Source organism: Ochotona princeps, chromosome 23 (genome assembly GCF_030435755.1).
Source record: "Ochotona princeps isolate mOchPri1 chromosome 23, mOchPri1.hap1, whole genome shotgun sequence".
In the NCBI taxonomy this organism is placed as follows: Eukaryota; Metazoa; Chordata; class Mammalia; order Lagomorpha; family Ochotonidae; genus Ochotona; species Ochotona princeps.
The window spans coordinates 16,287,042-16,303,509 of record NC_080854.1 but is presented as its reverse complement, the minus strand read 5'-3'; the positions used below and the strand labels follow the sequence as shown (position 1 = coordinate 16,303,509).

The window sequence follows — 16,468 nt, the reverse complement described above, 5'->3', positions numbered from 1 at the left end:
GGGGGTGGGAGTTTGGGGGGAATCCCAGCCTATATGAAACTGTACCACATAATTCAAAATTTAAAATAAAAATACGTTATTAAAATAAAATTAAGAGTTTAGTTGCATGCAAAAAATAAATAAAATAAAATCTTGAAAAAAGATATTTAATTGTAGAACAAAATCCCTCCTACTATGTTTTTATGCCTATGGATATAAAATCCAGTTGTCTCTTAAACACTGAAAAAAATCACATTTGACTACAAATACTGACAAGTTTTTCCAAAAACACTGAAAAGGCAGAATGCAAATGAATATAAATTACTTACAACCATTTCATTGAGAGACACCCAGCAATCTGGTGGGAAATCCTGCAGCAGTGGGACCAAGAACTGAAGGCAACCATCCCAGTGACACAACAGCAACATCATGCCGATGAGATTAAAGATCCTCACTACTGCACTGGCAAGATCATACGTCATGTGGAATATCTGTTGACCAAAATGTAAAATCAATGATTATAACCAACTTTCTCAAAAAATCAAACATACTACTGATGTTAATAGAAACTTATATTGTTTACCACAAAACTGATTTAACACTGCTTTCTGAAACAGTAATGCATTTTACAATGACCTTGGCACGCTGCTGTATGAACATTACGACAAATTGTAGATTTTTCATAAATAACAATAATAGCATGAAAACACAAATATATGTTGTACAATATCAATATTTTGTCATATGTTTTCACTTAGTGTCCTTCTGGACTTTCAGTGTAGTTGTTTTATAGTAAATTAGCAAGTCTAAGAATCCAGTAACTTATGTCTGTTTCTTGTATTTTATTCTTGTATTTTATTTTGACAGACTCAATGGAAGGCAAAGAAAATACCCAAGGACCAAAGCCACTACAACCACAAGACTTAATGTAAAATATAAAGTAAAATTGAGACTTGGATTTAACTATATAATCATGTGAGTGGAGCAACACTTAAATTGTATATACGTAATATAAATAGTTGCATTCACTACAAAATTACATGGACTGACTAAAAACACACAATTCTTCTTAAAAAGTATAATCATTTTCATTAAAGTTTATGACACAGTTTTTTCTTTAATTTGACACCTTCTTATTTTTTATTTGTACAAAATCAAGCATAGTAGATAAAAAGATTATTTCAGAAAGACCAGAAATAACGAAAAATAGGCATTCTCAACAAAGTTTTAGAGGTAGAATTATATATCCAGACTTATGTATTCAAATAACTGCAAGAATTATAGAAAAGGAGCAGCAGGTCACCAGCAGGTCTTGCCTTCCTCCCATCAATATGGCTTTTCTTCATCTTTCAATTACTTATAGTAGCAAACCCCATCTGAGAGCAGTCTTCTATTTTCTATGAAGTTTTGATTGTTTCAGAATTACCAAACCAATGCAGCTAGCAAGTATACACACATCAACATAAAACATTTTTGAATATTTATAAACATGTTCTATATAATTCACCAAATCAATAATACATTTTTGAAATGCTTAAATCAAGAAGTATTAGCAAACTGTCCGCAAAAATTGAAGACCCAAAGGTTCATATTTTGATTTATAACTATTATACTTAGGAATACTTCTATGGTTTTAAAATATGTATGCTGGGATACACAAAGGCATGATAATACAAAATGTGTGATTTTGCTTTTAGGCAATCACTAAGTTTTTAATTAGATGTTTTATTCTTCTAAGTACTTCTTTGAGAATTAATTTCTAAACACTATTCCTTTTTCATTTTACTAAACAATCAATTACTCTGCAGGAATGTGCACACCATTTTTAGTTTGTTTTAAAAGCAGAATGGGAGATCTCAGACTTCAAAGGCAACAGGTTACACAGCGTGGTGTCAACTCATGTACATGCTGACATGTTTTACAGCGTTAACCTATCTGATTTACCCAAGACCGGATTTGACAAACTCAGACAAATTTTATCTAGGTATTATATCCTCTGCTTCCTGGCCATTGAGGCTGTAAGTAGAAACTGTGCCAATATCTTCATCAGTACTTTGTTATTTATACTGGTAAGGAAAATCATAATAAAATACTTCATATTAATAACGTAGGAAAAGAAAATAACCATGAATTTGAAAGTATTTTACTTCACAAGTTAAGTCTATATTTCTAGTTAGATATTTTCTAAGACAGTATTTTAAAGTATGCCATGGATACGAGTTACATTGTTTGGAAATAGGGCAAAATTACAGTCTAAAAACTTTGATTGAAAAAGCAAGCATGCCATTGTTCAACCGTAATATTCTAAGTAAAGAGTAACAGTGTGAGATGTTTTATTGCACTCTACAAAGAGCTGGGCAAATTGAGGCCGGCACTGAGGCAGAGTGTGTAAAGCTTCTTTCTGAAATGTTAACATCCTTTATGGGTTTCTGTTCTTCCCCAGGGTGCTCCACTTCAGATCCAGCTCCCTGCGGATTCTTCTGGGTAAAACAGTGGAATTGGCCACAGTGCTTGGGCCGTTGTCACCCATGTGGAAGACCTAAATGGAACTCCTGGCCCCTGGCTTATGCATGGCCCAGATCCAGATTTTGTGGCCATGTAGGGAGTGAATCAACAGATGGAATTTCTCTGTCTTGCTCTTCTCTCTGAAATTTTTTCAATAAATAAATCTTTAAACAAACAAAAAACCCTACAAATTATAAACACATAGGCAGTAACCATCATAAATTATAAGCTTTAGAGCATGGGGGGAGATCTAGAAAACTAAGGCCCATTTTTAGCATTTTTAGGAGGATTTTTTTACCCATTTTGTATTTTCATTTTTGAGGAACTGGGTTATTTTGCAGAAGCTTAAGAGATTATTTACCGAATGCAGATAATATCTACCGTAGTTATTCACCAATTACTTTAAGAAAACCCTATTACGTCTATTATCCAAAAGAATATGATAATTATTTTCAGACAAGAAGTTGATAAATACATAATAAAGCTTTTCATAGCTTATTGGCTATGATTTCTTAGTGTGTGCTTTACTTTTATGTAATTCTGTGATGTATTACAAAAGAAAATTTCTAATTTAAGACTATCTTGTTCATTTCCATACTGAATCTAATGATGCTTGTGCATAGTTGCAAAGCTACCTATATTTATATACTAACTCAACCACATACGCAACATTCAGACTAGCTCATAAAATTTTAATTTCATAAACAGTATCTCTCATATGGCCTTCAACGATAGATGTTTAAAAATGACCTGTCTTCAAAATCCAACACTGGAATAGATAGAAGCTAGCTAACTATTTTGACAATGGATTGTACCAGAGACTGATTTCAAATAGTCAAATTATGTCCACGGTCATTTATTTGCTGTAGAAAACATCATATTTACAGAATGACTACTGGCACACATGTGAATGCTTGTAGTACAAGGTCCCAAACTGATTGTTCTTAAATTCTTACACTGAATATGTTTTGGTAGCATAGGTTAATTATCAATTTTTCTTTACCTAAAAGATGGAGATCATTATAACACAAATACACATGTAAATAGATATTTTAACACCACTGCAAGCAAATCCCACATAAAAATGACACAATAAGTGACACCCAGTAAACTGTTTCTAAAGAAGTGAAAGAAGAAAATAAAGGGACTTAATAATATATATATATATACACATAAATTTTTATGATCTCCAAAGTGGGCAGCTGTTGCTCCTAAATTTTAAATCAAGGAATTCAAACAATCAAATAAATGGCTTATTATATTCTACCCTCCAAGTAATTTGACTTGAAAACTGACTTTTACGCTCATAATGTGGGCGACAGAAAGGCAGGCCATTCTGACCCACTAAATAAAATACTCCAAGTGGTGTTTATTGGAGTCAACAGAAAAAGAAAATTCAATTAAAATGGTAAACATCTTCAATTTTCAAATACTCATCAAAAATTATTTTAAAAGCCAGTGGTAGGCAATGTGCTTTATATTTGTGCATTTCAGAACACTGTGTTGTTTAACTCTAGAAGAAAAAAGACCTGAGCAAAAATTTTCATTGAATTTCTTTTATAACATCATATAACTGCATAAGTCGGCCCAGTCGGAGTCCAACAACTCAAAATACAAATTAAGACATTCATTTTAAGACATCAAATATGTAGAGTAAAATGATATATTTGCCATTGTACTTCTATAAAATCACCAAATTTATCTTTATCAAACTTTTTTCACTTTGACATATTTCTATCAGTTAATTATTTTCGAACTGATTAGATACTATTTTCAAACTTGTATGAATATATTTTCAGCAAGAATCTCGAGTCTGTTTTTGATGTTGACAGGAAGTGTTCACCATAAATATATTTTTGCAATATTTTCCCCTGGAGATATGTTAATTCCTTTCTGTTATTAAATGTTAAAATTACAAGCCATAGTATCCAAAAGATAATCATAAATTAGCTTTGTTCCCTCAAAAGGCTTCCATATTATCTCTTGTCCTAAACTTAGGGATGTCTTCATAGAGAATTCTATATATGAAACCAGTTGCTTTAACAATTAGTTTGTACTCTGTTCAATGCATCAAAAAATTCTGCAGACTAATCTAAGAGTTTTCATAGGCATGGGTTGACTTAGTCACCAGCTTCTTAGACCGAGATCACTTATGAGCTAGTTAACATTATCACAATACTGAACCAAGGCCTCTAATACACCTTCTTTATTACTAACACAGAATCCAATGGGACAGAAAATGGCTCTGTTAACAGTACATTATTGTATAACATAATGTAAGACAAGATGGATTCCTTTGTTTTCTTTTATAATATGCACCTACACCAGCTTTAAGACATGCTGTATTCATATATATGCCATTCTGATACAGAATACAAAAAGGAAAAACAAGCTGGCAACCCAGAGTCCATTTAACTGCTGACACATATTTGGGATGTGATATGTTGCAGCCCTTCCCAGCAATAGCAATCAACATTTTAAGAGTCCCATTATATGTTCTAAAATTTTCACCTGAAAATTATTTAGATTATCTTATGCTTTAAATATGAAGTAAAGCATATCTTTAATTGGTGCATTAGAAGTTAACTTTGTTTTTTAACAATACTGTCTGAATGAACATGAATGACAGCAGTTCTGGACTACTCTTATCATCCTCTTACTCTGACTCGGATCTAATTCTGATTAGACTGACCATAACCTTCCTGTTCTCATAAACTTCCGAAAAGGCAACTATCTGGACATTTCAGTTCCATCCTCCTAGGTCAGTAATCAAATACAAGCAACCACTGACAGTCTCCCATCACTATCATCCCATTCTCCTGCTGTTGGGTGCCCTTTTCTGGATTCTTCCCATCGTCTTCCCTAATCCAGTCTACGTTGCCATTTAACTCTCCCATGTGCTCTATTTATGATTATTATTACATTTACTAGTATTATTATTATCTGTATTTCCCTGAGATGTGTGGAGTCTTCCTTTCCTACCACCCACCGACGACAACTTCTCTGGCAGTTTTCTCAAACATTTGGGTCACTTGTTTCACACCTCAATAGACTTGGGTTCTGATGACAGTGCCCTCATTTTCCAGGTCCCCCTTGGAAGCCTCACACATTATCTGTCCAGCTGTATAAGCAATTTTGTTTCTTTGTTGTTCACTCTATTTGGAAAAATCACCTACAGCTGTCCTCATTTCTGGCATTTAACAACCTTCCAATCTACACCCACCACACTTCTCCATTTATTAAAGTCTCTGTCTTTTTCCATTGCATTTCTCTGAAAAATGCCAACTTCAGCCACCTTCTGTGCCTGAACTATGGAAGATTACTGCAAAGGAAATTACATGGATGACAGCTGCTAAAATATTTCTACAGAAAGCAGCCTTATTTGATGTCTTCGGCTATGGTCTCTTCTTTTAGCTATCCCTATTATCATTTTGATTTCTTTTCCTACTTTTCAAAAGCCTGTCTCTCTCCTGCCAGTTTTGGATAAAAATAAAAATTATCTTTTTCAGAGGAAAATGACATCTGTGTGTTTGAATTCCTGCAATTCTTGTTCCCATGCTTTTAAATACATTATCTATACCTTTTTGTACTCATTTTTCCCGTTCGCTAAAAAAATGTTTTTTTTTTTTTTCCAAACTAATGCCTACATTTTGATCTGTTCTTTTTCATTTAGGAATTAATTGATGCATACCCTCAATCTGTAGTGAAAACAAAACAAACAAAACAATCTCTTCCCAATCAACTCAGGGAAGATAGCTTTGCAAAATGAAATGCAAATCTGTTATTGTAAAAGTGAATCTGAATTTTTAAAAATGTAAGAATTTCACAATGTAAGTTCACTGTCTATGCTATTAGATATGGTGGCAATATCACACTGTAAATTTACTTAATTGTTTTTTCATCAGAATTGGTAACTTCATTTACACTGCCTTTACTGAAAATATTCAACAACAAAATGTCTCAATTTCTCAAACATTTTAAATTGAAAGACTCTTCACTCTCTAGGTAATCCCATGAGCTTTCTCTTTCTTCCTTTATGTTTTTTTTTTTTTTAAAGCTATTTTCTCAAATAAAACTATCCTCACTGAGTGAGAGTTGAGCTGGCCTGCCCTAAGTGGTAAAACAGCTTTCTTTGGTAATTAATGTGTAAACCACTACTTGGAACAAAATAATAGTTAATTTCTTGAAGGAAGCTTGGTTCACTAATATTCTGCATGTGTATGTGTGAGTGTGTGTGTGTGTGAGTGTGTGTCTTTTCCTCTCTTATATGAAAGGAATCTGAGGATGATGAAACTTAAGAAGAAAGATGTATCTGTTTAGCAGGTTTTTGAAGTGGCACAGATATGATGGAAACTACAGAGAACACATGAATTCTAAAGCAAACCAACAAGAATTTACTAACAGCTAAGTGCTCCTGTAACAGTCACAGACCAGAACCATAATGGCATAAATATAGAGATTTCTGTAAGAGTATTATTTTGCCAAAGTTCACATATTTCTTCAACAAACATACAGGGGTACTAACTAAATTGTAATCACTATTTTTTAAAATGAGGTATTTAGCTTTAAAATTTCATCATGCATCTTATTATCTTCTAGAGTATCTTTTCAATTGATTATTTAGAATTTACATGTAATGACTGTCGCTTATCCGCATGGGATATAGTCCAAGGCTCTTATCGCAAGCTTTTACCCTTCTGTATCTTCCCCTCTGTGTACACCTATATGTACACAGGCAGTTTAACCTATCCATTAGGTATTAATTAAGTTACATTTATAAGTTGGGTACAAAATGAAATTTATAAATTAGGTAAGAGATTAACAATACTAATTAACAATAAAATAGAATACTTTTCAACCATAAACAGAATGAAATCTAATCTGCAACTAAATGAATGCAACTGGAAACCATTATGCTTAGGGAAATAAACCAGTCCCAAAGGACAAATATCAGATGTTCTTAATCTATGATAACTACTATACGGAGTACAAATATGTAATTTATAGGATTTGTTCTGAGATTGGATTATTTTGTAAACACTGTATTTACACCAGAGGGATGGTAGTTTTTTGTTTGTTTTTTTGTTATTTTATTATTATTATTATTTGCTACTCATCATTTGTTGGTATCTTCACCTAATGGAGTGTTAAGTCAGTAATTGTAAAGTTTAATAAATGTACACATTTGCAAAAACTAGAAAAGAAAATAAATAACAAGAGAGTGGGTAGGAACTCCAGGAAGGAGTTGGGGTAGGGTGAGAAGTAGCACTCAGCTCGTAATATGTCACCTTTATATAAACAAATGATTTAAAAAAAAAATGTGGCCTAGTGGAAGGTCCTTAAGTCACTTTAAGGAATGCCGTCATAGGAATGAAACATTTCTCTGGTGAATTCTCTCCAGTGCATTGATAAGAAAGGAAGCCAGCCTCAAATAGCCCCTTATTGGCTGTCTGTAGTGAAACACGGTAACTTAATGCCCACAAAATTCCCACTGTTAAAGGATGATAATGGTACATGGCAGGGACATAACCACAACCAAACCTGTGTCAGCACTATGCCTACATCACAAAAACCACCAGCTAAATGAACCTTTACCTAGTAAGTAGCCTGCTTCAGTTGCTTAGCTTTGTTTTTCACTCTGCGCTTTGTTGGTTTTGGTTAAAAATGATGAAAAGTTGATAATGATCCTTCAGAATTTTAAAATATGCTTATTAAGGAAATACGTAAGTTGAGAAAGAAGAGTAAATCTATAGTCCTGACCACATGTTCAACAGATTCCTGAAAGTTTCCTTAGTTTTTCGCCAGGAGTACAATGTATGTGTCAAATTTAAAAACCGTTTTATATCGGCAGTTTGCCTTAATTCATTGCTGATAGAAAATAAAATAAAATCATAAAATGAAATAAAGTAAAATTTAAAAAATAATAAAATATTTTATTGTGTGTGGGAGTGGGTCATTAAACTTACATAAATTTCCAAATGCCTTTTCTAGCATTCCCAGTTTTCTTTCATCATTTTCAGTTCATAAAGACCAAGTGAAAATCAGCTTGGAGAAACAAAAGAGAGAAAAGCAAACTGACTTCTGAAAAAGAATTAAATAAATAAAGCTTCTTCATAATGTCTTGCATAGTGACCGTCAGAATTACCTCACGCATTGGCAGGCCATCGGGTTATTCCAGCCAGAGCAGCCAGGGAAGTTCAGGGTACTCATTTATTTGAGTGATTTTGTGTCAGGATTTTTTGGAAGACAAAGTGGTGCCAGTTCACTACCTTTCAAATGTGTTCCAAAAGAAATCACTAACTTCATGGTTTTGGCATAAAGGCAATAAGACAAAACTGCAAACTTCGTGAAAATATACATTCTCATATTTGATAGTCCTAACAAGGGAGAAAAGCTAATTAGTGAAGCTAACAAAAGGAAACTAATTTGAAAAATAAGTACTCATTTGAAAGGTAGATTTTCAGAGGGAGGAAAAAGAGACAAAGAGAGAATATTCCATCTACTGCCCACTCCCCATATGGCCTCCACTTGAGAAGTTGGTCCAGGTTAAAACCAAGAGCCAGGACCCCCCTCCACATTAGCAGGGAGCTCAATCCACAGTACAGTCTTTCTGGGCTGATTTGTTGCAATGATTATTGATGAATTCAAGTGCAAATAGTTGTTGCATAAATTATTTCATATTACATTTTCCAATCTGTCATTGTTTTGTATTCATATTTCAAAATAATTTAGAGTAATTTTGTCACATCTTTATTTCATTTTATGTCAAGTAATTTTGTCACTGATTTAATCAACACTTTATTGTTACTCAATAATAATTTTTCAACAGTATTATCAATTACCCTTTTTCCATTCCGACCTTAAAAATATAGTCTGTTGGGCTTTCTGGAGTGTCATTCTGAGATTCAAACTTGGTCATGCGATTCCTGCTGCAGGGGTTGGTGTCGTGGTTCAGAAGGTAAAGCCACCACCTGTGACGCTGCCATTGCTCATCAGAATACCACTCTGAGTTCAGGCTGCTCTGCTTCCTCTCCAGCTTTCTTCTGATGTGCACAGGAGGCAGGAGAACACGGCTGAAGTGCTTGGACCTCTGTCATCAGGCACGAGCACAGGGTGGGTCTCCTGACTGTGTTCAGCTTGTTCCTCATCTGCCTATCATAGCCATTTGGGGAATAAATCAGGGGATGGACATTGTCTCTCTTGTTCTCCTCCTCTCTACTGCCTGACATCTTTGCATTTCAAATATACTTAAGAAAAAAAAATTGCTACTGAAATTTTCACCAAAGATCCCATGTATTTTCATGATCTGGCACACAAACCCTTTTGTGACCTGCTTTCTGTTTTCATTTTTCTGTCATCTCTCACACTTCATCTACAGGTATCCCATGATTAGGACAATAGAACTTGACGCAGTACCATTTATATAACATCACTGATTAGTCCTTGAGTTTCTTAATCTTACATTACATCATTTTGGGGGGACCTATAATCCTCTTGTTCATACTTTTGGCCCAAATATTGCTTCTTCAATTAAAAATTGGTTGACTGGGACTGGCATGGTAGCCTAGCAGGCTAACCTATAGTATCAGCATCCCAAATGGGAACAGTCTGTATGATTACTGCTCCAGTTCCAATTCAGCTCCATGCATGTGGCCAGTGGAGGATGGCTTAGGTGCTTGGGCTTCTGAATCCACATGGGAGACCAGGAAGAAGCTCTTGGATCCTGGCTTTGTACTGGCTCAGCTCCAGATATTGTGGCCATTTGAAGAACAAATTAGTTAATGGAAGATTCCCTCTCTCTTCTCTGTAAATTTGCCTGTTAAACAAATCTTTTTTAAAATCAGTTTCTTTTAACACTTCAGGGAGAGAATTTTGTGCTTTCCCCATAGCTCTGTAAAGTGTTTTATGCATTACTATAATCATAGGATTATGTGTCTGTGTCCTTAGCAGATTGCTAAGTGCCACAAGTTAAGCATTAGATTCACATAGTATGAATCCAGTACTTGTTCTAAAAACAGAGGAAGAAAATAAAGCAGGAGAATGAAAAGAAGACAAAAAGAGAAAATGGAAAGGAAGGAGGGATGAAGAAATGAAATAGAAGAAATTTACAGTTTAGAAACATGTGGGATATCTTACTACACGCAATTCTTTGGAATTATTACAGGTTTTTGTCTTAAACATGTATGGTAAGAAGATGAGGCCTCTGACTTCGAAGGAATCTTTATCATACATATCTAATAAAGAAAGAAAATTATTGTACAAATTTTGTTTGTATATTCTAGAATCTATTCCAGAATATTCTAATCTAAGATGCACCTATCACCAGATGACCAGTATCCATATAGACTGTCAACACGGCCGCTTTTCTAAACTAAGCTTTAAATTCATAAAATTCACTTTTGAAGGCATTATTTTTTGACCCAGGTTTTACGATTCATTGTCTTACTCATACTGTATTGTTTCTCTCATTTTCTTTGAGATGTCTGTTGTCTAAACCTATCACATCATTTCTTCCTTTTTTCACACTGCTTGACAAAAATATCCATCATTTTAATTAACATTTTATCAAAATTGTGAGTTCATGTCTCCTTTATTATAATCTCATGATAATATCACTTCACGATTAACAACTCATATATGCGAGGTTCACTTTATAAGTTTATCTCAAAGCACTCGTGGAAAAATTGCGTTAAAAGATACATTTATTTTACTTCCAAGAAATTTGAATTCTATGCATTTTTTCACACTCACACTCATATATATATGTATATATATATATATCCAACGAACTAAATTTTCCTTCAACTAACTTACAATAATTATTGTTTTCTTAAACAAAATACAAGGGTTTCAGCATTCCAGCTAAAAATCTGTAGCAACATGTTACTAAGTTTTGAAAGGAAGACAAGCATTGTGCGGTACTCTGTTAAGCCACTGGTTGTGACTCTCACAACCCTTACTGGGTCCCTGATTCTTTTTTTTTTCTAAGATTAATTTTTATTGGAAGGTCAGACATACAGAGAGGAAGAGAGACAGAAACGAAGACCTTCCATCCATTAATTCACTCCCAAAGTGGCCACAATGGCAGGAGCTGGGCCCATCTTAAGCTGGGAACTAGGAACCTCATCCTGGTCTCCCACGCAGGTGCAGCATACCAAAGTTTTGTGCCATCCTCTACTGCTTTCCCAGGCCACCAGCAGGGAGCTAGAGGGGAAGTAGGACCGCCAGGATTAGAACTGGCACCCAGATGGTATCCAAGTAGTGCAAGGTGAGGATTTTAGCCACTAGGTACAACTAGCACAACTTTAGTCACTAGGAACCCAGGGCACAACTGGGTCCCTGATTCATAAATCAATACTTTCATATGTGGGTTTCTGTTACCCACGTGAGAGTTCCTCATGGAGTTCCTGACACGATTCAGCTTGAACTATTCTAGATTATTTGAGTAATAGGGGACTGAACCAGCAGATGAAAGATTCATTCTATCTCTGTTTTCCTCTCTTGTCAAAAACTAAAACTAAACAAATACAAAATTCAGTATTAACATCAAGCTTCTTTGTCTAAGATATAAATTCCTTCACCATCTGGCTACTACTTTATGAGATCATATCTGCTTATCTTTAAACACATATTTGCTTTCTTTGATAAGCTCAGTTGAAACATTTATTCTGTCTTCTCACTAGCCTCACTTATATAACCATTATGCTCACTACAACATAAACCTGTTGATGAAAAGGATCATGCTTTACTCTCCTGCTAGTTAAAGAATTTTGGCATACAACTAATTAGAATAAAGAAATGTAGAACAAAATAAAGAGTGGATTAAAGAAATCTACTACCTGTTAATATTAATCCAATCTCATTCCCAAAAAACAAATAGCACTATTTATTGAAATAAAATTGTCACTTACATGGTAATATCTGTTTTTAAAACTCTGAATAATTTCAGTGAGATATTTATTTTATTGTCATTTCTTGCCCTGTAAAAACTAATTGAAGTCTGTCTTGTTTATCTATAATATAATATGCATTGCATAATGAATGTGTAGAAACACTAATGACTAATGAAAATTTGATTATACATAATGAATATTTGAAAATAATCTTAATTATTTTCTTTCTTACTCATTTGTTTCATAATTTTAAAATTGTTAAACAGAAGATTTGTTTTTTTGTTATACAGATAATGCTGGCTTACAAAAGTTTAGAAATATCCTTAGGTGGGCCACATATTTATGATGATATAGAATATTTTGAACTTTCTGAATGTTTTTGATTGACCTAAAAAATTAGCGTTCACTGATATTAGAGCTGACAACATAAGTCCCCTGGGGTTTCAGGAGTTCCAGATCCAGTATCTGAGTACATGCTACACTTGTACCAAACACAAAGCTTGTGCCAAAATCTGCTCTAAAATGTTAAATTTGGATGCATTCCTACTAAGTTGGCAGAATTTAAACCTAGCAGAATTCAATATTTCTGACAAGTTCTAAATGGAAGTGAACACAAGGTTACTATCATTATTATCTGGGCTTTCACCCAGCTTTCAAATTTACAAATCACTCATGTTTTCTGCTACATTCAGCATTAAGTGTACCTCAATTATTATTTTCTGTCTTTGATATGTTTATGTGGGATGAAAGGTAATAGAGGTAATTTAGAGCAAAACACATTTTTATTTTAAGAAAAATAGAAAGTTTTGTGGAATTAAAATGGCGGAATAGGGTAAGGACACATTTAAACAGATGGAGAATTTTCAGCCAGGGTGAAACTGAGAGGCAGATTTCGGGAAACAAGAGAGGATAGACTCATGGCACAGGGGCACCTGGAATGACGGATATGGGGAAGCAGCAGAGACAACGGAGTGCTATTGCAATGACCAGATAGCCCAGCATTAGTCAGCGAGTGATAATTTGAGTTCCATCAGCAACCAGAATTCCACCAGCAGCCAGGTAGGAACGGGTGTTCATCAGGAGCTCAGGGGGTGAACCCAAAACAAAGAATTGTCGATCCTGTTGATTTGTTTGATTGGAAAAGCAGCAGAGATAGAGTAGCAGAACCCAAGCAGGAGGTGAGGAACAGGGTGGATTTCACAGCACACATCCCACCAGTGCCATATCAGGTGCCATTTTGTGTAGTGAGGCAAAGGCTGTGGGACTGGAAGGACAACAGCAAGCTGCACATGTGCTAAGCTGGGAGCAAACTCACTTCTAGGTCAGCGCCTTGCACTGGTCCCACAGGGAAAATAGCACCATTTTTCACATTCAACGGGTCCCACCCAAAATAGGTCCAGGTGACCCTCAGACATAACGGCCAGCACGTTATGGACAGACCAGCAACACCAACAACATAGTTATTTAGGACAGCTGGAGTCACATTATCCCTGGGAACTGCTTGAACTGGAGATGGGAGAACGGTTGTACAGGCAATGAGCAGCCACAGATCACAGGTGGAGGTGGAGAGTGATGAGACAGGAGCTGGGGCTATGAAGACTGTGGTAGAAACCTAACACAAGAGCCTACGCCTGGAACTCACTGGAGGGAGTGGCACAAGTGACTACAAATGAACAATTGGGTACCAAACATAATCAGTAAAATTGAACTGTACACCTGTGGGTGTTGCAGCTTAGAAATCTGCTAACAGGAAGTGCAATTACCAAGAGCAAAAGAGACAGAGGCACAATGAATATTACTAAAGACTCCACTGCAAAGGAGCAAAAGCCTCTGCTAACCTCAGAGTTAACTGAGAAGTACATCAAGGATATGGGGGATAACAAACCTACAAAACTTGTGATAAAGTTTCTTATCAGCAACGAGAAGCACATGCAGGAATTGGAAGAATATGTCACACAGGAAATAACAACACTGAAAGAAAATCAAAGCTAAATTATTAGAAATGAAGGACAAAATGGAGCAAATTAAAAATTCAGTGGTAAGGCTCAACAATAGAATGGATGAGGCAGATGAAAGAATCTCAGAATTGAAAAATATTCCCTGTCACCATGGGGAAACAATCAAAAGGCTTGATGTGCAGCTAGGTCAAGCTAAAAAAAAAGTAATAAAGAATTAAGAGACACTATTAAAGGCCAAAATATAAGAGTTATGGGTGTTCCAGGAAGAACAGAAACAGAAACTGGAAAACTGTGTTTGAAGATGTATTCAATGAAATAATAAATGAAAAGTTCCTTGTTATGGAGAAAGAATTGTGAAACAACATACAGGAGGGGCAGACGATGCACATTAAGAATGACCCAAAGTGATCTTCACTACAACACATGACAATCAAGCTCTCTTCAGTCAATCATAAGCAAAAGATCCTTAAATGTACATATGAAAAAAACTGATGTATAGAGGAACCCCAAACAGATTCACAGATGATCTCTCAGAGGAAACTCTACAGTCCAGAACAGAAAGGGAAGACATATTCCAGATTCTAAAATGAAAAAAAGTCAGCCCAAAATAAGGTACTGAGCAAAGCTTTGTCTTTGAAAGTGAAACAAAATTCTAGCACAGTAAAGAAATACTCAAGCAACATGCCTCTTCCAGACCTGCCCTAAAAATGACAATTTAAAATGTTCTCTTCACAGAGAAAAGGAATAGCACCTACAAAAAACCAAAAGCAAATATGGAGAACATCCAAGTAAAAAGATAATAGAGGATCAAATCAAAGAATGAACAGCCCATTTCTAAAATGACAGGAACAAATTACCACCTATCCCTATTAACTCTGAAGGAAAAGGCCTTAAACTCAGCAATCAAACGTCATAGGTTAGTGAACTGGATCAAAAATAAAAAGCCATCTATCTGTTGCCTACAGAAAACATATCTCACCAACAAAGATGTGAAAAATATATCTCATAAATTTTGATTTTTTTAATTTGCATTTCTTCAGACTAGCTTTTTTTTTGTTAAATTATTCACTGACTCATAGGTCATTCCATACCACCATTTTCGTCAAGAAGGTACTTTTTCCTTTTAATAATACTTTTGCCTTAATTTGTAATTATTTATGAGGTAAACCTGTCCTTTACCATTTTTTCAAGCAGGATAAAACAAATAAAATGGCTAATGAGTCATCACTTGTTTTCATTTTTGGGGAATATATGATATATATTATACATATGGGAGGATGAAAATAAACAGTTGGTGGAATAAAAAAGTTAAATGGTCATTTTAGTTTACTGTAAAAACTTCTAAAATTCTGTGTGCATGCATATTTCCCAATGAGAGAAACAAATACAAAGTAAAATCTATAGAAACCATAATTACGTTTTCATCAAAAATGCTTACTTTAATTAACAGAAAATATTTTGTATTGCCGTGGGGAATATAAATTGGAAAGAAAATAAAACAGGTCTTATCAGTGTTAAAAACACTGTTATGATTACCAACAGGCATTTTATTATCAATGTGAAAGGAGGAGGAGGAGGAGGGGCTAAGCTATAATAATTCCAAATATAAGTTTCAAATGACATATCTATGTTTATAGAACAAGTTCAAAAATAAAAATAAGTATTACTCACAATGAGTCATATTTTCAGCACCGCATATTTTTAAACAACACTTATATTTCATCATTTTATCATTACAGAAGAGCTATGAGGCAATTAAAGTGACTTCAGATGCCTCTGCATGCCTTGACCTTTTCTTCACCTTCCCACAATTTCATCTAGCATCTTCACAAACTTAGACATTAACTTCCTCAGGAAGTCTCACCTGCACCCCTTGGGATTTCATTGCCAACTCTTCCCACAGATCCCCTGTGTCTTACTTAGCATTTATCTTGCTGAGGGATAATTGCCTGTTTATGTATCTGTCCTCTTCATTAAATCTATGTTCCTTACATATACAGACTACATAATATTTTTCATTGACCTCTTAGCTCAATGCTAGTACTTGAGCTTAACATGTTTAGAAAATATTTATTCAACTAAAAAATAAGACTATAAACAAATTTATGAAAAATACAGCTAATTTAGTTCCAT

The 16,468-nt window shown here is 34.7% G+C and overlaps 1 protein-coding gene across 2 annotated transcripts in view; it reads right to left on the bottom strand.

The window, feature by feature from the left end:
* The window catches only part of HCN1 (hyperpolarization activated cyclic nucleotide gated potassium channel 1), a 244,192-nt gene that overhangs the window by 97,300 nt on the left and 130,424 nt on the right, over positions 1-16,468 (bottom strand). For both annotated transcript variants that reach the window (XM_004583790.3, XM_058680194.1), the window contains exon 3: positions 309-470. In XM_004583790.3, coding sequence (XP_004583847.3) covers positions 309-470 — 162 coding nt within the window. The remainder of the gene's footprint in view (positions 1-308; positions 471-16,468) is intronic.